The sequence below is a fragment of the Zootermopsis nevadensis genome, unplaced genomic scaffold (genome assembly GCF_977971745.1).
Source record: "Zootermopsis nevadensis isolate Lab colony 2312 unplaced genomic scaffold, Znev_1.0 Znev_ptg000010l, whole genome shotgun sequence".
NCBI lineage: Eukaryota > Metazoa > Arthropoda > Insecta > Blattodea > Termopsidae > Zootermopsis > Zootermopsis nevadensis.
The window spans coordinates 521,890-545,414 of NW_028259142.1; the positions used below are offsets into that span (position 1 = coordinate 521,890).

The 23,525-nt window shown below is 43.1% G+C and overlaps 2 protein-coding genes across 3 annotated transcripts; one reads left to right on the forward strand and one right to left on the reverse strand.

Annotated features, from left to right (window-relative positions):
- The first annotated feature begins 1,192 nt into the window (after positions 1 to 1,192).
- Jhbp16 (Juvenile hormone binding protein 16) lies at positions 1,193 to 18,158 on the forward strand. Of its 2 annotated transcripts, XM_087346009.1 has the most exons (8): positions 1,193 to 1,378; positions 3,816 to 3,908; positions 4,210 to 4,357; positions 5,348 to 5,481; positions 5,944 to 6,099; positions 6,546 to 6,760; positions 13,367 to 13,650; positions 16,478 to 18,158. In XM_087346009.1, the coding sequence occupies exons 1-6, from the start codon at positions 1,300 to 1,302 to the stop codon at positions 6,695 to 6,697; spliced, it is 762 nt and encodes a 253-aa protein (XP_087202135.1). In that variant the 5' UTR covers positions 1,193 to 1,299; the 3' UTR covers positions 6,698 to 6,760; positions 13,367 to 13,650; positions 16,478 to 18,158. The 2 variants fall into 2 exon arrangements, with proteins under 2 accessions (XP_087202135.1, XP_087202133.1); XM_087346007.1 differs by having other exon boundaries at positions 13,367 to 18,158.
- On the reverse strand, positions 7,995 to 23,251 carry LOC110834815 (inter-alpha-trypsin inhibitor heavy chain H4-like). Its single transcript, XM_087345986.1, has 16 exons — positions 23,165 to 23,251; positions 20,532 to 20,750; positions 18,719 to 18,894; positions 17,513 to 17,623; positions 17,085 to 17,338; positions 16,518 to 16,702; positions 15,578 to 15,778; positions 15,052 to 15,214; positions 13,975 to 14,351; positions 13,286 to 13,585; positions 12,432 to 12,519; positions 11,676 to 11,756; positions 10,703 to 10,948; positions 9,810 to 9,934; positions 8,462 to 8,601; positions 7,995 to 8,219 (listed from the first exon to the last, which is right to left on the reverse strand). The coding sequence occupies exons 2-16, from the start codon at positions 20,673 to 20,675 to the stop codon at positions 8,129 to 8,131; spliced, it is 2,682 nt and encodes an 893-aa protein (XP_087202112.1). The 5' UTR covers positions 20,676 to 20,750; positions 23,165 to 23,251; the 3' UTR covers positions 7,995 to 8,128.
- Positions 23,252 to 23,525: the final 274 nt, after the last annotated feature.

Sequence of the window (23,525 nt, forward strand, 5' to 3'; positions counted from 1 at the left end):
CGGGATAAGGCACCTCCGGTCACCCGATTTTGAGTCGTGCTGTGGTTTTCCTCAGTCTGAAATAGTATCTTGAATTACGTAACAGGAGTCTCCTTTCAAGTCCCTGACTGCTCAGTTAGCCCGAGAATCTTCGTTCTTCGATGTTCCCGCTTTTTAACAGTCCTCATTTCCTCATACGCAGTGTCAGTTCTCGAGGAACTTGGATGCTGGAGTAAGAAGCAGAAGTTACGTCACGTGTCGTAATGCTAAAACCGAAGCTGCCCTTGTCTTGTCTTGGCCAACAGTAAATGTTTTCCTAACCACTTAGGTTTATTAGCAGCCACTCCAGAAGTCTCTGAGCACATTTGTTAGAATTTCTATATTTTTCCTCGTCTATTCTTCACTGTCCTTGAGTAGCCTTACTTGGAAATATGTTTCCTCGGCGACTCATTCTACAGGCTCAGCCAATCTGAACAATCTGCAGTGAGTAGCCTACAGAGTAACAAAAGAAATATGTTCTTTTCGTCATTCCATGTCTTCTCAGTCATTAATTATTTACATTTTTCATGTTAAATTTTATTTCGCAATGTTGCCTTGTTTTGTTTGAAGTTTTTGCCCGTGACAACTCGACGAAACGTCACAAATTCCTTGGCTTGGGGGAAATTTGTTTGCATTGGCTGTATTAATACCAGAGTTAGATTTTTCACGTCAGACGTAGCCGATGTCTCCTTCGTAGCAATGAACGGGTTAGTGTTTCCATATGAGGACGGCAGTCTTCTAGGATGTTCCGCCGTATTGGCCGACGTTTCGGAGGTGCTTGCTGCCTCCACCTTTAGGGTCACCGTCAGTACCTAAAATCTTATTGTAAGGGACGACCTGTGTAGCCAATTCTCCGAATGCGGTAGACCCACTCGGATGCGACCTCTCCTCGGCGGCCTCCGATTTCTTGTTGCATGAGTGCAGTCGCCGATGATTGTGTGTGTGTGTGTGGAATTTATCTTCTGCCCTTGGCTTCCTTCCTCCAGACTCAAAATGCCGAATTCATATTAACGCCATTGTGTGCAGAGTCCTCCTTGAGGAGCTCGTGGTCGCTCAGCTGGTCAGAGAAATTCCCAAGCCTTTATTGAACTCCAGCGATCATTACTGCGTTCAGGACCGCCCAAAATCGCCTCTTCCGCAGTTCGGCCACTCCTCCACTGTCGCGGGCTTTCGACGTAGCGCGGTTCAGGTTGGAAGTGAAAGTTTGCGAGCGGCAAGTCGCCTCAAACGAGGCCCTTCGTGGCAGTTAAACGCGAGGCATCGTCCGAGTTACAAGGGGAGATGTGGAAGCCCACGGCTGCTGTGACACTGGTTGCGTCCTTCGCCCTCTGCTGGGGGCAGGAAACCCAGAATCGGACCGGTAAGCAGACCGCAGGTCACTTCTTGACAGCCAACGCAGTGACGGGAGCTTCGTTGTCTGAGATAGGCTCTACGTACAGTTCTGATAAAGGCAGACTGTCATGAAGTAGGCCACTACCACATCCTTTATAACGGTCCGAAAATTCCAATTTGAAATTGTCTCTCGTTGCGCTCAGGTTTCTTATATCCATTTTAATATTATCCCCAATAACGCTCAGGTATCCTGACGTGTCTCACTTGTCCCTTTCTTTTAGGTTGGCCTGTTTCGCCTTCTTTGGTTTGATCGTCCTAATAATTTTCGGTGAACAGTAAAAACCACGAGCAGTCTCGCACCCTCGTGTCACTTTATCCCTCCTCAGCAGCCTTTTCTCAACAGAGACCAAGTTTTACACTCATACCGCGCATAAAGAAGACAGCAGGCCGGAAGATACGTGATCCAGTGCAGTTTGCCACACCATTAACTTCCTACAACTCAATATTTGTTGATCTGCAGTTTACGTGTTAGCCAAACATCGTACGGTCATTACAAGGGCGTCTTTTGTTGGCTTTTTTTCCACAATGACCGTGTGATTAGACTATAATATTTAACCAATAACCACACAATTTCACTAGTCGTTATATTGCACGGTCTGTGTCTGATGTTATTTTTAAATTGCCGATCACAGAGTGATAAGTAAAATTTTGTTTTCGCTGTTGACCGTATGTCAGTTAGAGGTTCCCGAGGTTAAGAAGGAGTGGGAGCTGTACAGTCCCCCCCCCCCAAGTGCCTCATGGCGTATAGCTGAACAGCTTTTGTTTGCTTTTACTGGACAGTACCCGGTGCAGTAGTGTTGAGAATTCTGAGTTCCAGCGTTTTTGGCCGCTGAACTTTGTGAATTGGAACCTCGGAGCGAGTCACAAACCAGAAGTTTGCTGGAAGGGATGCATCAGGCCGCGTACAGTACGCTCCAAATAAAATATCACCACGTTATGTAACACAGGAAAGTCGATTTCACTACACTACACGTCACTAGAAAATTAACACAACAGAGAATATTAAATAATCTTATCTTCTTCGCAACTCTTCAGTCCTCTTCCAATTCTTCCACTCCTCACAGACATTCGCTTTCTGAAATATCACTCGATTCATCACCACCGCTGCTGCTGTTCGCTCCATTATCTTGAATTATGTCATATATTAGTGACAAAGCGTGACAAGGCGTGGCCTCCTTTGAAAGCGTGACGAGAGGACACCGTAAGTGTTAAAACATCACCAAGATTTTAAAAGCGTGACAAATCGTGACTACGCGTGACGCACCGTAACGACGTGACGAGATGTGGCCATAAGTGACGAAACGTGACTTAGTGACCTAGCGTGATCAGCGTTCACGTCGTGACAAAGGATTACCAAATGCGTCGAAATGTGACGGAGATTTACACAGGGTGACCAAACGTGACTAGGCGTGACTAGGCGTGACCTGCTATAAATATTTGTGTTTTGACTTATTCAGTTTGATTAAATCGTACTGTTGAGCTTTGGACACGTCACAAAATGGGATATTCATTTCCAATCGCCAGGCTTTCATTTCGTCCTTTGATTAAGACGTCGGTGGTTTGTCTGTCTGTCTGTCTGTTGTGATCGAGGCGTTATCAGTGACCAGAAAGGAGATTGCATCGAACAGGTGGCATATCATTAACACAGCACAGTCACAAGACAACAATTATCAGGCTTCTACACTGCTGCACTGACGCAGACTGTACTGACCGACGGAAACTCCTTCCTTCCTTCCTTCCTTCCTTCCTTCCTTCCTTCCGTCCTTCCTTCCTTCCTTCCTTCCTTCCTTCCTTCATTCCTTCCTTCCTTCCTTCCTTCCTTCCTTCCTTCCTTCCTTCCTTCCTTCCTTCCTTCCTTCCTTCCTTCCTTCCTTCCTTCCTTCATTCCTTCCTTCCTTCCTTCCTTCCTTCCTTCCTTCCTTCATTCCTTCCTTCCTTCCTTCCTTCATTCCTTCCTTCCTTCCTTCCTTCCTTCCTTCCTTCCTTCCGTCCTTCCTTCCTTCCTTCCTTCCTTCCTTCATTCCTTCCTTCCTTCCTTCCTTCCTTCCTTCCTTCCTTCCTTCCTTCCTTCCTTCCTTCATTCCTTCCTTCCTTCCTTCCTTCCTTCCTTCCTTCCTTCCTTCTTTCCTTCCTTCCTTACTTCCTTCCTTCCTTCCTTCCTTCCTTCCTTCCTTCTTTCCTTCCTTCCTTCCTTCCTTCTTTCCTTCCTTCCTTCCTTCCTTCCTTCCTTCCTTCCTTCCTTCTTTCCTTCCTTCCTTCCTTCCTTCATTGAGTGGTCCGCATACTGGGCACTCCCTACAAGGTCAGCGGCCATAATCGGTGGATCCAATTCTAACAAGCGGTGGAACCGCGACGCTGCTCGTGGCACACCTTGCTGACAGATGTTTGTTTGTTTGCATTAACAGTTGATGCCTTCATGAAGTGCAAGGTAGGAAGTCCTGGGTTTGACAACTGCGTCATGACCGGGCTCAACTCCATCCAGAAGTTCTTCCCTACAGGCAAGTTATTTAATTAGGCCCGAAAGAATACAATGTGTCTGTTCTCACGATATTGCGACTATTAGACAGAGTCCAGAAACCAAATGACACCAATTGTAGTAGAACTGAGTGCTGTTTCAGTTGTCTGGGAAAAATTACATGTTTAATATTTCATTTTTATCCGATCTGTGAAACATCTGTTTTTAGCGTTTTTCATATTCTAATTCTTTAGCTGGAAACTCTTAAAACGTTCAACTCTCTGACTGTCGTTCATTCATAACTGTTGTGGTTAAATATATATGTATTTGTGCTGCCTGTTGAGGACTCCCGCAGTACAACGTGGGGTCCTTTGACCCTTTCTTCGCGAAGGAGGTGACCCAGAAACGCGGCGGTCGAAACATGAACTACCGTCTGAAGCTGAAGGATGTGTACGAGAGAGGCTGGACCATGTCACACGTCACCAATTTCAGGTACAGTCTGATCCGCCTGGGAACTCCTACACTAAATGCATTTAAGCACCCGTGATTTGTTTACCATTTTCGGACATCTCTGACTCAGTTTTGCTTATTTATTTTCTATGTGCCTCGTTACTTATTGTTCTTTATCGTAATAAATAAATCATAATTTTTAACACAGGTATTCACTCCTTGAGCTATCAGACAGACATATTTGTTATTCGGTACAGGAATGAAAAAATAAGGTTTCTTACATAATGGCCTAATCTTGCTTCGTATTTGGGAGGTCATGGCTTCAGATCTCGCCCCAGAAACAGGCTGTACTGATCGAGGTCTTTTGTGGTTTTACCGAGTCCCTCCAGGCAAATGCTGGGACATTACCTTTTCATAAACCTGAAGCTGTGAGTGGTATCTGCATAAAAACGAGAGAAAAGACGCACTCCAATAAACTATGTGTGTTTTACAAGTGCATGAACATTGTGATTGGATTAAGTGGCTCATGACATGGTAAAGAGGTGTGTCTGTAGTCTGTGTTTATAAATCTAGATACACGTCTTATGAGAACACGTAAGTACAGTCCGCAGACCAGGAGAAAATCCCTGCTAGGAATTCGATATACGCGCGTGCGCAAGATTTCGCGACGAGTGACGACCGATCCTAAAAGCATTCGTTCCACGACCACTGAACGAACAACAGACGACAGGCTCTCACGTGTTCTAATGGGTACAGCTTTAAGATTATCTCACAGCGGCACAGCGATTTAATCTAGAATATTATCGCAGAACACATTAGAGGTGCACTCACTACACGCTGGTCTCAACTGCTTGATGTTTTCAGTCTGTGTAGTAGCGTAGAACTCTGACGTGTCACACTTCCTACCAATAGCAGCCCTCTAGTCCAGCTGGCAGTAAACATTCCCCCGGCACCGCACCAGAAACGACTTCCCCTTGCAGGGATTTTTCTCGTCATCTGTGGTGTGTGAGTGAGTTTCATTCTTTGTTGCAGGAGTGACCTGAAAAACTACAGGATCAAATATTCCCAGTTTTTCCCTGAAAAATATTTGCAGGGAGACTATGAAATAGAAGGAAGGCTTTTTGACTACCCACTGAGCAACAAGGGGAAGTTCAATCTCTCGCTATGTGAGTTTCACCCCAAAGCGCGTGCGCCAGGCACTGAAACTTTGTTTTACGCATGAGCACACATGAGAAATTCGTTGTGTAATGGGAGAATTAGAACAACATGTAGCGTGCACATTTCTTGAGCGCATTCTTTGTGATTTTTGATTTTCATTACATGGAATTTCTTGATTAGATCTGCAGTTTTATCTGCACAGTAAAGATCTTATTCCAGGTAGTTGGTCAATTACCTGCTAAAACAGGGACACCTTGGGATGCAAATGTGTTATGTTCCATTTATACTGTAGTGAAATGTGACTGTGTATATCTGACAGTCACATGCATAAACAGATTACAGTCAAATTGCGCTAGAAATGGTGATTAACTCTGCCTGTGTGAACAAAAAGCACATTTAATACTGCAGTCCATTCAACGCACTGTCATGCATTTCTGTGTTGGAACCGCGCTGCTGGGATGGCGAACCAGATAACTACACGCAGACTACGACTGCCGCTCGACGCCGACGCTCAAGGGACGGCGAGGGGTCAGACGGCGGACCAGTGAAGGTGAAGATCGAACAAGATGGCATTGGGGACATGAAGCTGCACATCACAAACCTGTTGCAGGGACGGACCGTCATGGGTGCGTTGAACACGGCAAGCAGGACCAACCATCCTGATCTTTCTTGCCTCTTTCTTATTTCAAAAATTATCCTTTTCATTTTATTCCTTCCTGCCTTCCTTTTCAACAGTTATCCTGTAAGAAAGACTTTTGGCGTTACCATTTTCATGTGATTGCATCTGCAAACTCAAGTAACTTCTGAGCCATTTGGGTGCTTTTTAATTGAACCAGGTTGGGGTCCAGAAGCAATCTGCTGTGAACATGGTAATGAATCTTAAGAGGAAGGTTCTTGAAGATCTGGTTCACTATCAGCTCGTCAAGTGGTTTCTGTAGCTTGTAATAACTTCAAGAAACCTACTGGGAAATGTGACAGCGGTGGGGGCATTCTTTTGTACATGGAAGGGGGGGGGGGGGTTGAAATGCGACGCTGTCATGTATGCGCCAGTGCCGCTTTGTTCTGATTGCAGAGAACATGCTGGATGGCGTCATCAATGTTAGCTGGAGGCCCTTCTTACCTGCCGTGAAGCCTCTCATCGATGACTTGGTGAGCACCGCATTCACCGAGATGTTCAACGATAACTTCCAGAACTTCCCGTTCCACGAGCTGTTTTCGCAGTGAAGCTGTGGGATCTCGATCAGGAGATGGACCACTCCTGGCCGCAGGCTTACCTCTCTTTTAAAAGTAACTTACATTTGTAGATGTAGACTTTCTCTTTAAATAAGCTCTCTATAAATCATTCCTGAAGGTACCAAAGTACACGTAAACACCACCAACAGATAGAGATTATATAACTGATTCGATGGGTCAGCGCTGCGTTCACAAGAGGCAGTCTGTTTGTAGGAAAACTGAGATGAAAAGTAAGTGTGCCAGTAACTGCATGAACAAGGCCTCTTTCCATTACCAAAGGGGGACCTCTGCAGTCTTGCAGTTCGCCCACTAATTATAATTCCTTTCCCTAAACCTAATGTAATGAAACAACTTGGGAAATCAAAAGTTTCATAGAAGGATAATTTTAAATTCTTTAAAATAAATTGTGATACGCGAACTGGAATGGAGTACAGGTTTTGCCTTTATGACTTATTATTTTTACTTTAATCGGACTCACACTGCCGTAAACTTAGCCGAGCTTAAATCTTAAAATGCGATGAGCAAGAATGACTTCATCAAGCAATTGGTAATTTTCAGGTATTCGATAAATTTGTCGTTACTGAATCTGAATTTTCATCACCATTACTACAAAAACTGATACTGAACTCTATTCTCAGCCAGTCCACCCCATTAATTTCAACCTAAGATTAAAATTAAAAATTAAATCCGTGGCGTAACAGCTCCAGAGAGCCTAAGCCGACTGGCTTGACTGCTGGCCTCACGTTCACATGCCTAAGCAGAGGTGAACGATCATCCGACCAGATACAGGTGGACGTGTGGTCAGCATGACTAACCCCCAAGCCATCACTAGTTTTCCTGACTGGATTACGCTACTTATTGTAGCTCCCCAATTTCCTCACGGGTTTGGCACCAGTGCCATACACTGGTCGAAAGCTCATGAGAAAATTTCTTCTCCCCCGAGACTCTAACCAGCGCGCATTCCGTATCACCGGTCTGAAGCATGATGCCTCAGACCGCGTGGGACTCAATTTCAACCTAAGATCCTTCTAATATTATTGTCTGGCATGTCTTAAACCATATTGTATATGAATGGAGGATATTTAAGTCTCTGTACTGTGGGGTTGCCAGCCAGACTTAAACTCTTGATTTTATTGGTGCAAGGGAATGCTACTCCGACACACAGCCAGCAGGACCACACATAAGCCACAGTGCATGAATAACTACATGATTCCTTTTCAAGATATTTCCCAGTGTCAGAGTTTTCAGCCTAGGGCGTTAAAATTATGCTTTGGAGAATAAATTGACATTTTCCTTGGCACAATTTTATTTACAGTGTTATAACAATGTATAACTAATAATACCAGGAAATTACATTACAAAACAGGTTACAGATTCCTTGCTTGTATAGTATTAAAAACTGTTAACTTAGTGCTTAGGAACTTAGTCCACAACGACGGTTGTGTCATAGCTGTTTTCCGTCGTCACCGTCTTCTGGCCATAGACACGGTCCGGGCAGCATACACCAGCCAAACTGTACATAGATCAGTGTTTGGTCATAACACAAATTCACGGCGTTAAACACATTGCCGTGTATTGTTAATTCTTATGCATTTTGTAGAATATGACTGTTTGGAATTGCATGTAATTATTGAACACTTACGATGGAAATGAATGCAAAATGTAACATTCACGGCACCAACGAGGAAATATGCTCTAAAACGTTTGTATCAAAATGGATGGATTCAGAATCAACATAAAAAAAAATCAAATTACCTGTCACGTGTACAGAAGTATTCCTTCAGGTATATGTCCAAATCTTGTCTGAACACTCGTAGTACACACTGTGGCAGGGGAACACACACTCCACCACCCAGATAAGCACTTGTCTTGCATGCAGCTCCGTCTGCAGAAGTCTGAGGACACAGTAATTTATTAATGTCTTGAAGACAGTTTTCAGAAACCTTACGTAGCTCAAGGATTAAAAGAGGAGAGATTGTGCATAATAAAAGGGCAATGAAACATTAGACTAGCCTGTTCATGGCTAAACTGGTATATGGTTATCAATTTGCCATCTACTGGGTTAGGAAGGTTAATTTAATTTGAGAATAAATGCTGAAAGTATCAAAAGTACTACAGTAGTATGGGAACAAAGTGCAATATATTCTGCATTCTACCACTATATGTCAGAATTTATGCATTTCTAATTTTTAAAAACATTTAAAAAGGATCTCCCCCTGTCATTTACATTGTTGTTACTTTCTTTCTAACTGAGCACTTCAGGGTGGGATTTCCACTGCCTGAAGGGAATTTTATGGTGTGGCAAACCTGTAGAAACAAGAAGCCATTTTATTTGTATGCTTTGTGAATGAATGTGTGGTTTTGTGAGCTTCATTTTAGTGAAATTTCAGTGCCAGTCAATTTTAATGCTATGCAAATGTTGAGATGAAGTGTTTAAAAGCAAGGAACTGTGTGGGGAAGCTAAAATACTGTCAATTTATGCGGGTATTATGTTTAGGCCTAACCCTAATCTTTAAATAAATATTCAGATAAATACAGCTGCTTCACAAAATTAACTTGAAGATTTATGAAGATAAGTTTAGTAACTTTCTAGAAGAAATTAAGAAAGAACTACTGCCTGGTGTACTTCAAAATAATGTGGCAAAAGTGGAGTTAAATTATTCATACAGTGCCAGACTCCACAGTTCATAATGTGCAGAATTTGGAAAAAAATTAACTACAGCATGTAAGTAGTAGATGTAAGATGTTAAGTTTATATCAGGTTAATAAATTATTGCACTGTAGAATAGAATAAAATTTATGTACATTTTACGGATCCTTCATAGGATTAGGCCAAGGATGCAGAACAGTAAAAGCATAAATACATTACTTGTTTCTAAGAATACAATTATAAATTATATAGTTATAACAGTGATTTGCAGTCTACTACAATACTAATTCAAAAATATTTACATAAGAACGCATCACCACTGTTGCTTTGAATTGTCAGCCTAATAAATTTGGTGAAAATTGCAAGTTATGATACCCTCTTTGTGTAATTTTTTCCAAGTCTTTTATATTAACAATTCATCTAAATATTTGGACTCTGGTCTCAGAATCATACCTCATTTATTCCTAGTCTGAAGATCTTGGCTGTTCCATTCTCACCAAGTGGAAGCACAACCATGTCACTTCCATTTCTAACGCCACTCAGCCACTCCAGGTCATCAACATTGTCCAACACTTCACCTGTAACAAATCAGAAGCTGCTGTATTAAACGGTTTTGTACGATGTGAGTTTAGAAATTTAAATTGTGTTTACTTGTTGTTCTAAACATTCTAATGCCAGAAATTTTAACATTTCCTGGTGCCAGTCTTGATGTAGATTGTCCGTTAGTCCTAAAGTAGACGTGCAAAAGAGTGTTTGTCTTCGCAACTGCCTTTTCGTCATCAATTTTGCTACTGAGGAACTTTTCATTGAAAGATTTACCAAGGCCCTCCCACGTCAGGCACGTTCACTGTCACTGTTCATAGAAATAACTAATTTCAAAGGAGAATATGAGTCGAGAAAGTTTCTGAAACATGTCATATATATGTAAGTGGCAATTATGTGACTTGGAAGGTTTGTGCATCTTGTTTTACAGTAATAATATTACTTTTGGCCCCCAGTCAGAAGCTGGTTATAGTCATCATGCAACTTGAACTGTTCAAACATTGCAATTGTGGGTTCAAGTCCTGCTCAGGGCACGGATGCATGTCCATATCTTATTTTTGTTGGCCTTGCAATGGAACAGTCCGCTGCTCAAGCATATATAAATTAATTCTGAATCAGAAATTTGAGACTGCTTCTATGGCCTCTTGAAGAAATTGTCTTTTGCACTAAAACCGAACTTGGAATGCATTTCATACGTTGCATAAGAAAACCAGAAACTGAAACTGACTTGAGTGATACTGTCTGCCCCCCCCCCCCCCCCCCCCCCAGCTCATATTATTTCTGACACCAATTAATGTACGTACGATACTCCTCATTAATCTGCGTTGTCACTTCTGGAGATCCGATTTCCAGCCGTGTTGTCAGGTATGACGGTGGCCGCGATGACTTCAAAGTGACTGGTTCATCTTGTGCTTTTGGCAGAGATTCCATCTCTAAATTTGCTTCCTCATCATACTTATTTGCGAATACTTGATGTGGGGGCTGAAGGGGTCTCCTTGACGTTGAAAACACTGCCCCAGAAGAGCCAAATCGGTCCACCGCCCCGCTGCCTGTACAAACACTAGGTGTCACTGAAGCTTCTCTTTAGTTTTAAGATTGGTTATTTTAATATTTATAGTATGTTTATAGTTTAATACATAATATTTATACCATAAAACTGAAGATTAATTTATACTGTAACCTCTACATATAAATATATTAAATCCTGCAATAAAAAATGTAAAATTGTATTTATTTGTATTATGATGTATCAGTGGAACATAAAGTTATTCTTTACTGAAGAATCAGAATATGTATGTGTGGCATGGATGTGAAACTTCACATATCCTTAACCTTTAAACTTTGGGTCTGTTCTCCTGTGTAAGATTACATTCATTCATTCATTCACGCCTTTGAAAATAAATACGCAGGTACAGTACAGTCTGTCTGTAACTTAAGAAAAGTCAATTGTATTAATTTTGTGTTCAAAGTTAATCCTATTTCTTGAAGTTGTTGCCGATGGTTCATGACAAAACCACAGATGTCAACATATTATTAAGAAGTTGGCACTAATTCAGCTCCGTGCTCTGCAGATTGGCAAGGTGGAACTCACTGTTGCATTTGTGCCAGAACTTAAAATTATGTTCTTTGTATCACACCTTCATTTAAAAATGTGACTTTCTTATGAAACTAGTAGAATTTCTGAATTCATAAATGCACCTTGAATGTCCTGTTCTCATTTAGGGTAGTGCGGTAGTCGGCTACATTCTACCCAAATGAAAGACCTCCCGTACTTACCTCCAGATGGTCCTGCCTGTGCTGGATTTGCCAGGAATCCTGACAGAGGGAGCGCATAGTGTGAACCGCCATTGTCACTCACTGCGAGTTAAAAACACAGCATTGCACATGAGACTTTGATGCTTTAATATAAACAATAGTTCAAATTTTGGATACCCTGAAGACGAATGAATTGTGTTTTTGCAAAATGTTTATAACTAAGTGCGATACTGTATGACCCTTGGTTGTAGCATGTTAGGGCTCTTTTACAAGATATACAGGTACTTGAAGATCTGCATCATTCTATTCCAGGGGTAGAGAAATTGTAGTTCTCAAAGAAATTCAGCCTGGCACATGTCATCTTAAGGATATTCTGAAAATTGGTCAGCTTCATGGTACAGATGCTTTAGCCCCCTTCCCCTTCCATATGCATGAGATAAGCTGGATGGACCCCAGAGCTGGGTTAGATATGATGGTGAAGTCAAAAAGTCCTACCCTGCCAGGATCGAACCCCGGTCATTTAGCCAGTAGCCAGTCACTTTACTAATTGATCTATCCTGGCTCCTTGTATTGTACGGAGGGCTGCTATAAATAGAAACTATTAAGTTACTATTAAATAATATTTGACTCCTCATCCGGGTACTACTGGGTAGCTAAGCCGAAATATAATCTCGTACTAAAATATTTGGTTGTTTTATGGTGCCGTTTGCAAGTGTTATCTTACAAATGCAAATGGGTTACATCCTGAGCAAAGTAATGGTAAGAGATGAATCATACCTGCAGGTTGGACCACCTCCGTGCCCACAGCGCGAGTGTCATTCGGCTTCACAACCACAAGTGATGTCACGGGCGTCACAAATGAGTACTGCCAGAACAGACGTGTATTAGCCTTCCAAATACACTGAACCCTCAGTTTTTGCAGGGAGGATTTGTTCCAAAGGCATTTGTAAGGAGCATATTCTTTAAATTAAAATTATTTTCATTGCAACATAATATTATATAGGCTCAGTAATTGAAAGTTAGTACAGTTTCTCTACAGTAGGGTGGAGCAGAGAGGTAAAATGTGACTTGAATATGATGGTGTTAATTCTGTTTCTATTTTTAGCATTTTACTTCAACGTGCACTCCATCTGCAGCAAACCGTACATCAGACTTCTAATTTAGCTGCAGCTTCTGATGCTCTTCTTTCTAATTGTTATACTGTTGCCACTTTGTGGAGAACACTTTCTGCCTTCCACAACCCCAAAGTATGAAACGTAACTTAGAAGGGTCACGTAAACAGGGAACCCAAGAAAGCTACAAACTCGTATTGATGAAGTACTCCCAAAATAAGAAATGTAAAATTTGAGGTTTTCACAGCGGTGAGTATGAAGATTTCTGTCTTCTGGGTTGTTGCGCTGTGTAGTCTGGTCGATGTTAACCAACGTTTCAGAGGTCATACTGCCACGTTGGTTAACATCAACCAGACTACACAGCGCAACTACCCAGAAGCCAGAAATCTTCAAGAAATGTAAACTCTTTTTTGAAGTCCAGTATGTGTTGTTGTTTTGCATTACTGCATTCAGTTAATATTTAAATTATAAGTGTTGTCATTAATTTCAGGAAAAACTCTATGCAGAGTTCCAATGTACCTTTAATGCCAACTCAAGGGCCTTCTCCTTGCTCTGTGTTGAGTTGGTGTCATCTTCACTCTGTAGTTCTTGCTTCTCCAGGAGCTGCTGGATGGTGAGGTAGGCCCACAGTCGCTCCAAGGAGGATGCCTTGGCTGCTACAGAGGATGAGAACAGGGAGGCACCATCCAGAGAGGAGCCACTAACATGCCCAACCAGTGAGTCCAGAAGCACGTGATTCTTGAGCTTTCCGGCCACTATGAGCTCAGCACCCGAAAACAGTGTCGGGAAGATATGCTGAGTCACTGACTTCTCCTCCACCTACCAATACAACGGGACAGTCAACTCGTACAGTCGCGTCTTACCTCGATCACTTATAGCGCGAGGTAAGAAAGACAATTTCATCTGGTGGTATATGAAATGGCTGGCATCTTATTTTGTAGCTTATGGCTCTTCCTAGAATCAGGACACATGCAAATATGCTGTTTCTCATAAAATATATTTTTACTGGTTTAAAGTGGCTCAAGATAGGGTTTATGGCAACTTTTGTGATGATGGTGTTGAACTGTTAGGTTTCATAATGACAGAATTCCTTGATGAGATGTATAAATATCACCAATGCAGTTTTGGTGTTAATTTTTATGAGGTTCCATCAGCTGTCTGATGCATAGGTCTGGTAAATAAATGCAGTTCTGATGGTCGAGACTCACATGTTCTGGCTGGTAGCTGAAGGTCACATTAGCAAGCAGCGGAGATGCAACTTGACGGTAAAAGTCTCTGAGTTGCAGCGCTGTGTCTGAAGCCTCATAGATCTTGCGTGCGAATCCAGAGTTGCGCAGTGACAACTTCTTCAGGAATGCCAGATCAGCATCAACTCCTAGTGCCAGGCTGAAGATAGAGGCCTCGGGGTCAAAGTTTAACTCCCGGACAGTGGCCTGAATTTTGTTTGGTCGCACCTCTCCCACCGTGGGCTCACCATCTGTCAGGAACACGATGATCGGCTCTGGCTTGTCTTCAGTCGTTATGTTTTGCAAGCCCTCGTGTGCCACACGTATTGCTGTTTTCAGAGTGTCGTGGATGTTGGTGCCTGGTCGGAAAAGTTGGTCAGTTAAATACTTTTCACCCCGTCACTATTGACGTTTTTTCTTTGGAGATATAGGTACAGTGCTGACAACTAATCAACATTAAAGACCCTGGTTGGTCTTGCAGTGTCTCCGATCTGCATAGAACAGCCTGAACTACATGACCAATTTTCATCATCCTCAGTGTAGTGAATCTATAAGACTGCCACATTTTTAAAATACACTTAGGATATCTATTACAGGGCTTTTATATAGTAGTATTCCCACATTTATGTCCCGTGCCATAGCCGCGTGGTCTGAGGCATCATGCTTCGGACCGGCAATACGGAATGCGCGCTGGTTCGAGTCTCGGGGAAGAAGAAATTTTCTCATGAGCTTTCGACCAGTGTATGGGTCCGGTGCCAACCCAGCATCGTGAGGAAATTGGGGAGCTACGATAAGTAGCGTAATCCGGTCAGGAAAACTAGCAATGGCTGGGGGTTCGTCGTGCTGACCACACGTCACCCTGTATCTGGTTGGATGATCGTTCACCTCTGCTTAGGCATGTGAACGTGAGGCCAGCAGTCAAGCTAATCGACGTTGGCTCTCTGGAGCTGTTACGCCACGGATTTAATTTTTAATTCCCACATTTATAGAAGTTTTTGTGCTGGCATGAGGGTCTCAGTTTCATAATGGAAATAAAGCGTGGACCTAACAATTACTCACCTCCGCCTGCCCGCATTTTCTTGATGATGTCCTTGGCCTTGATCTTGTATTCGTCTGTGGCTGGGAAGGCTGGGATATCACCTGGGTGTGGGTTCGGACTGTCTCCATATGCGTTGAAGGGAGAGAACACGGCACTCTGGGATGTTGAGTCTAGGTTCCACACCTGCAAAACAATACCGGTAAGTCAGCAGCACAACTTTCAACATTGCTAACCTAACCTACCTACATCTTAGACCAAAGGTATGTGGGAACAATGGTGGCAAAGCCGCACACTTTCTGAGGCCTCAGGACAGATGTGGAGATATCATAGGGCCTCCCAATATTGTGGCATCCTCTGATATACTGAAAATGTATAATTTTAGGCTCATGCAGTGGACAGATCTGATTTAAATGTAAGTGAAACTGCTATAATACAAACTACAGATAAGCAAATTTGTGAAGCAGTCTTCTCATTTTACAAAATTTTCTAAAACTTTGTCATTATTTTCCCTTGCCTCAGATCACATTATTTGAAACCTCTCATTACCGTCACTGAATAGGAGAACTCGACGATGTTGAAGTAGTCACCATTGTTGAGGTCATCCAGAATCGCCATCATCGCCTCTTTGAGTTGCTCTATTTTCCTTCCATCCATAGAGCCACTCACATCCAACACAAAGACGACGTGCTTGTGAAGCGGCTTCAGGTCAGTCGGGGCAAAGAAGTGCACAAAGTAGCCGTCACTAACCTGGAATGCAAGGGGCATTTTTTATGTTTCAGTGTTAAAAGATATGACTGTCCTCTGAAACTGTAATAATTTTAAAGAGGGAAACAAATTCTACTTTTCATTTTATAATGTTTTATCTCATCTTCTTTCCAAATGTGTAGTTCTCCGTGTAAAGCGTTGATTATTGCTGTCAAACTTTAACAAAAACTGGGATGTGGAGAGAAATTTGTAGTAGAACTACCTTCCTTCATATTTCATTAACATCTATTCAGCAGTTCCTGAGCTGTTACAGACAGACTGATCCACCTACTAACTGCTCAAGAAGCAGCCTATGTCTGAAGTAAATAATTGATAGTTTGGTGGAAATATTTAGTCATAAGATCGCTGTATCACTCAAGACTCATAATATAATTTACATATAACAAATATAATTGAGTTCCCTTAACTTTTAGTGCTTGTCATTGCAATGTAACGCAGCTTGTAGTATGGTCTGTTACAATTAAACATGTGTTTTGTTGTAAGATTTGAGGTTTTTACAGCGGTGAGTATGAAGATTCCTGTCTTCTGGGTTGTTGCGCTGTGTAGTCTGGTCGATGTTAACCAACGTTTCAGAGGTCATACTGCCTCCGTCATCAGGGCGATATTCATCCACAGCGCAACAACCCAGAAGACAGGAATCTACATGTGTTTTGTTACGAAGGCAAATTTGCATCTCTTCAGGCCATTGTAAAGTCTATAGTCACTTGGTCATGGAACTCACCAAAACTTCACCTGCCTGAGGGTCTCTGTCCACATCGTACTGTACCACAAACTGTCCGCTGAGGCCCGCATCTTCCTTCTTGTTACCTAGCTTCTTGGCCAGCTCGTGCTGCTCCTCCACTGTTGGCGAGAACTGCACATGTGCCTCTGTGGGACTTGGCCGCTCAATCCTGGCCAGTGAGTTGACTGCAGTTCATTGGGGGAAAAAAGGTATGTTTAACATAGCATTAAATATATTGCATTCATGTTTATTTATATAATTGCTACTTTTTATACTGTTTGATTTTATTTTCTTGGTTTATTTATTGTTTATCTGGGGTGACAGCAGGGAGACTCTTCCTACTGGTGTAAAGTAGATGGGGCATGAAGCTATCAGGCCACAGAGCGCTGTTCTCAAGAATGAGTGGACTTGTGCAGCCACTCCCCCCCATATACGTATCTTAATATGCACCAGGACAACTTTACCTAACTCTCTAAATACAAGTCATAATCTTTCCTTTAGAGCCAAGTGTCTTGACGCATTATTACAGGGATGACAATTCTACAGAACATTTATAGGCTTGCCTACCTCTGTCGTCCTGCTCAGGATCTATCTCGTTGCCAGAACGGAGTTCCGGGATGTGGAGCGCGGTGATGTTCCGGCTTTCGCTGATAAAGACGTCGATCTGAAGGTCTCGCACCTCTTGCCCAGGGTGCAGGTTCACCACGTGGCTGTACTCGCCCAGTCTCCGCATCAGCAACTCCTCATATGTCAAGTTGAACGTCGCTTTCTTCCGAGGCTCGACGTTCACCGACACCGTGAACCGGTTTGAGTCCCGGGCGCTGTAAGTTTTACAAGTGGTTGTATTGGTGTGTGAGTCGTAAATGATTAACTGATTGAACAGTTGTTACAGAAGTGACAGATTATTTGGGCCTCTCGTGCATCGCGTGATGAAGGTGACGCTGAGTTGTGCGGGTAATATTAGTTTGTCTGTCTTCAGGGAGTGAAATGCTCACCTGATAGCCACATGTGCTGCGGCCTGTCCGCCTGCCACAGCCTGTTCGTACTCCTGCTTCGCCTCCTCTTTCTCTCTCACGTATGCTTCATACACTTTCCCATCCACTTCCCTGCAACAAAGATAACCTCTTGTAATTTTGTTAGCGTGTCAAAGCGAGGAGGTGAGCCTCCCTTGGCACTACGAGGATGGGTGATCTTTTGGAATCGACCCTAGAAGAAGGTCCTGAAATTGCTGAAAAGAGTTTGGGTGTTCATGGTGATCCACACTGTTAAGTCTAATGCCTTCGAGCAGTGGGAGGTGTTCTGTTGTTTCAGAAGAAGATACTGTCACCATCTTCAGGGCAGAATATGGAAGCAGGATGTTGCTCCAAAATGTCAAAAGCTTTGTACATCGTGACATCATGGAAGAAGCTTGTGAAACTGCCATCTTGACCAAGAGTATGTCAGATCGTTATTTGACACAGCGCAACTTAGTAATGCGGCCCATCTCGAGCACCGAACCGAAGAAGTCTGCAGCTCGGCAACACAGATACGCTAAGGAGGAATCAAATGGGACATGTTTCATCTGCCTTGGGAGAGATAACTGGTTGAAATTAATGTAAAATAAAAATGTAAATACGGTACAAGAAAATATTTTGTATTGGCTCTGTGTATTTATTTATTTATTTATTTCACTGTTTCTGTGAAGATATTGTATCAGCTTTTGAGATTGTGTGACTTTCGGGTGAGGATGACCGATTTAACCTACCCATGTAGAGACGGCTATGTCCGTCGCTCTATCAGATTTTTTTTGTACAACTTTTTAGAAAGGAAATGAACCCATCGCAGTAAGAGAGTTGCTGAAGATGACTTGTCTTCTGGGATGTTGTGCCATGTAGTCTGGTAGAAACAGACGAACATTTGAGAGGTATTTGCTACCTCCATCAACGTAAGTATCAACACACACTTTTGTATGTTTTTAAGATTTCGTCTTGAATTCAAACTGAAGTTACAGATATTCGTCGGCATTTTTGGCTGTTATTAGAATAAATACATTAAGGCATTAAAATTGTACTGATTTTTTTATAACTATTTGAACATTGGGCACTCCATTTTTAAAAGAAAGACACTGATATTTTTTTTTGTTTTCAGTGCCTAAAATGTCTGTCACAGGGTGAATGAAAAAGTGATGTAATAATGCATACACAGATTAGGAAGTGACTCACATGAGGAAACCGGAAATGAAAGCAGTCTCCGGTAGAACCACGCTGAAGAACACTTCCTGGGACTTATTGGCGGGGTTGGCAAGCCTGCTGCTGACCACTGTTGTGGCGTACCGGGACTTGATCCGAGACTCCACCCTCAGGCTGTACATTTCCGGTTTGGGCAGCTCTGGAGCAGCCTGAAGCAGAGAGACCAGAAGACCGGTTCACAGGGAAACCGCCTGACCGGCTTCCGAATAAGAAACAACTGACGGCCGTTCACACGATGTCAGTGCCTCGAAGTGCTATTGACCACCAGAACTTGCTTATGCTGGGTATTTCATAGGGTACGCTGTTTCTAAATCTGAATCTATAGTCAGCTGTCCGCCAGTTATTATTCAATCTACCTGCATACAGACAGACCCCGAAAAGTTCATAAGGAAAATGAGTATTAAAACCAGTTTCTCTTAAACACAGTCATGGAGGTAAGTCCTCTGTCTGAATACTATTGGAATGACTCTCCCTACTGGAGTTCGTACGTCAAGCCCAGACTCGGAGACTTTAACGCCAGAATAAGACACGACGTCTGGCTCTCAGTGACTAGCTGAGCGACTGTTAGCTTCTGAATAAGTACTCGGCATCGTGGACCCAAGACGTAGGTACGCCGTAGATCAGGAAATGTACGCGAAGGCAATTAGGACTTGCTGTTCTGGTAGTGACGTCACGGAGAGACGAGCGAGTTGTGGCAGAGTCGTGCGCTACGTGATGTCAGGTAGCAGGGTCGTGGAAGAGGTCGCGCCGTGGGAACAGTCACGCAGTTCCCAGCAACAACAGCACAAGACACGTTTGTGTTTGTCTCTCAGTGGTATTTTAACTACGATTTCTTTTTCTGGTTCATCAGATTTGTGTCGTGTCTTCTGCTCCGTTCTTAACTTCATTCTTTCTGCGTGTTCATTGCTTTATTTTAAAACCCAGACAGCTCACTTAACATAGCAATTTGCTACAGGAGTGCTGTTCTCGGAAGGAGGCGTTCATCTTCGCCACTGATGTGCTCACACCCCCAAAGATTCCCGTCTTCTCCTACCGGGCTCACCTCCATCTAATAGGTGAAGAATGTATGGAGCTTTTCTCGTCCATTTCGAAACTTTAAATTTATTCGGTCATTTTGCACACTTCGTCTCCTTCCGATCCAAGAGATTCGTATCTCGAAACGCGTGACCAGCCATCCAGATCTCCGTACCACACACGCACGTCAGAATGGCGACCACTTCCTCCCTGCTTCCATATTATTCGGAATTCACGTTTATCGGAAATCAGAAAATGCACGAAATCTGTACCGAGGACTTCCGAAATTTTCCCCAGCTCGCGTTGGTCCGTACGACAATGGCTTTGGAAGGATTGTTGCCTTTCGGCGAAGAGTACACGTCGATGTTGGTCTCTTCGGTTAAAACGAAATTTGACCTTGCAGGTACACAGACGTTTCAGAGGGACATAGTACCTCCATCATCCGGGCTTACGTTAGCTGAAAAAACATTTAAGCTACGTCCCATTCATTTGTCACGGTTGACTGTTTAAAAATGTAATTGGCTTCAAAGAAACGAATAAGAATAAGGCGCCAGTTACCTTAATGTCAAACACGTTTGCGGCAGGACGCTGTTCGTTTCCCGGTAGGTGCAAGGATTTTTCTCGTCACCACGACGTTCTAATCTCTGTACGGCCGAGGTTAAGAATGCGTGGAGCTAGACCTCCATTCCCAGCACGTCTTCGTTACGCGTGCATGTTTTATCAGGGTAGAATATTAAGTAAGCATTTAGAATGCAAACTAAGGGCGTCTTACCTCTGCGGCCCGGGCGACGTCGTGGTACTCAGACTGGGTGGCCAGGTTCAGGGGGAGCGGGGTGGACGTGACCATGGCCTGTGGCAGCCCCTTGACGGTCCTCACTTCGAACCAGAGCAGAAACAGTAGCAGTTGTGGTAGCATTGTGAAGGATGAGCGCACTGTGATAGGTTTGTCTTCCCCTCTAGAGGGCTCTCCGCATCTTCAGAATGGAGTTCTCTGCAAATAAACAATCCGACTGCCATTTATCTCGGAGAGCATTGTCTATTTGTTGACGAAGGTAGATAATATGCATTCACCCTGTAAATCAGAATTTCGTATGATTATCTCTGTAAACAGCGATTATTTCCTTAAACAGCGTTAACCACTTCATCTCTCTAATGGTGAAGTGTTGTGTTTTCTTTGCGGTACGTACCTAATTCTTAAATGTAATTTAGACGAGCGTAGGTTTTAAATGATTAAGTAGGCACGTGACAAGAACACTTTCAATTAAATAAGGAGTTGCCATGAACTGAGCTGTTAACACGTCTCGGCAATCATTTTCATGACAGGAAACTCTCACTGCAGTTCCAGTTGTCTCGTCACGTTCTGTTCAGACCTCGTATGTCTAGTTAAAATATGTAAATAAATACGCGTGCATGTTGGCAAGGAGAGGTCATGTAACTGTAAATATTTTTCGGGTGCCCTGAAGCTGTCTGGGGCAGGGCTGACAGTCAGTCATTGACAGTTAACGTGTGGCTCACATATACGTAACGAAATAAGTAACACATTTAAGCGAAAACTTTGTTTGTCGAGGAACAAAGGCCCTCGCGTTATTCGGTTTTGGCTCATAAAGTTTGTAGTCGCACTTTCCGCAATGATCCTCTGTTCTAAATTCTATAAATCAGGAATTTTGCGGGCTAGACGACCTTTAGGAATTTTGAAAATTTTTCGCATTTAACAAATAAGGTGCCATTTCTGACTCATTTCTTTCATGATGTGTAACCCTTAACCTTTAAAGCATGGTAGTAAGTATATATATACCACCCGTAGTAACAATTAATAGCCCTTATTTTATCCACACAGTGCATTTATGTATTAGTATGATTCTCAAAATGAGCATCGATTATTTATATTAATGTTATCTCAAACTACTTAGCCAACATATATAGCTGACAATGATTTTAAGCTATTAAACTTCAAGACCATAACTTGCAATCGTTAATTTGTAATTAACACCAGCCGGTTGATCGGTGCCACGGAGACGTGTTGTGTTTTCTTTGCGGTAGGGACCAAAATTTTATATGTTATTCAGATGAGCTTCGCGTCAAATTACGGTGATTTCTTTTCGAAGACGTGACGTCTTAATTAGTTGAAATAGCAGTTTGTTTCCGTGGAGCGTCTTCTGCGTCGAACTTGGTAATTGCAGGCGTTTAAAATGAAAGTGTTGGCTCACCGCCTTCCGAGAACGGAGGGCTTCGTGTTCCCACGGTTGTAGAAAAGTGCAAGGTGGGCAGACCTCGGTTGCCGCGGGCGCCTGCTTCAACCTTTCCTCCTTGTCCGCGTTGTTTACCTGCGCATCGCTGATGATGTCACTGGCAGTCTGTATTTCCCGAAAACACGCAGTGGGCCAGCTTTGCCGTCATTTTCACTTTTACAAAAAAGAAGCTGATGTTAAGAAGACCGGAAATCTGCTTCACCTCGGGAGCACTCACAGTTTCGGAAATTCCTCTTTGCTGCTCTAAGTGGAATTCTGTGGCCTTCATTTGTGGCGGGTGCAAATGCGTTGGTTTCGACGAAGTGATAAGCATAAGAAGAACAAAGACACGTTTTGCCAAGGCTGCACTGCGCTCTGACTGGGCAGAGTTATCAGGGATATTTTTGGAGGTGACGCTCAGGTTCTGAGAAGAAATCGCAGGACAATAAACAGCTGTTAACTGCGAACGTGAGATGAATTATGTCACTGCTGTGAGTAACTGAGAAGGAATTGCAAAGCAGGAAACAGGACGTCACAACATGCAGAATTATGACTTCAAAACGGAATCATCTGGCAGAAGACAAGATGAATACAGCTTCTCAAAGTGGATCAAACTTACAACAACGTTGTGAATTTTGGAACTGACTTCGAGGCGTTTGAACAGAACGAAAAACACCATCAGTTGTCACAATTGTCCCATGAAGCAGAATTCTTGTTCAGACGCCAAGAAACTTATCGATGTTTACAGAACCCCGATCGTTCACTATTCTGAGCCTAGTGAGTTCAATTCAGTCCGCATTTTCCCACCTTGGCCGATGCCAAGGGACTCGATGATTTCCGTTTTTAGAACCAAGAATCCTGTACGCACTTCTGATATCTCCTATTCATGCTGACCATCTCATCGCCCTAGTAATATTTCGTGAAGATACGGATTAAAATGTTCCTCATTATGCAGCGAGTACGCCTGGTCCCCGCGGCCAAACATGCGCGCCATCGCGAAAAGAGAAATTACTGCTACCGTCGGGAATCGAGCCCCGGCCATGTCCCGTGGTGACTGACCCAAACCGACTCACATAATTTTTTATAAATCTTGTTTCTTACGTTCATGTCAGAATAGGGAAATTCCGTTCCAGAGATGTTTAGTCGGCGTCTTCACACTCAAAGCGAAGTGGCTTACCTGTAGGCGTGATGTTTGCTACCCGCACCACACTCTAACTCACACGCTGGGGGCCGAGTGATGGCAGTGGGGCAGTGGACACGGCTCTTATACGCGGCACCCCCCTCCACAAGCCTCTACGCGGTCTGCCGGCGTTGATTATTTGGAACACGTGCTTCACAGCACAGTGGTAACTCTTCTTACCACATACTTCGAGGTTCACGAAGTTTACGCGATTCGAAGCAAAATCGGTCATAAGTCGCATTTTCAAAAACTCGTGTATCAGCGTATAAAATTTTCGTAATCCATCCCCAAAAGATTTTGGTTCATGTTCATAATTTCTCTATAGATTTAGAACGCTCAGGCGTTGCGCAGTGACATC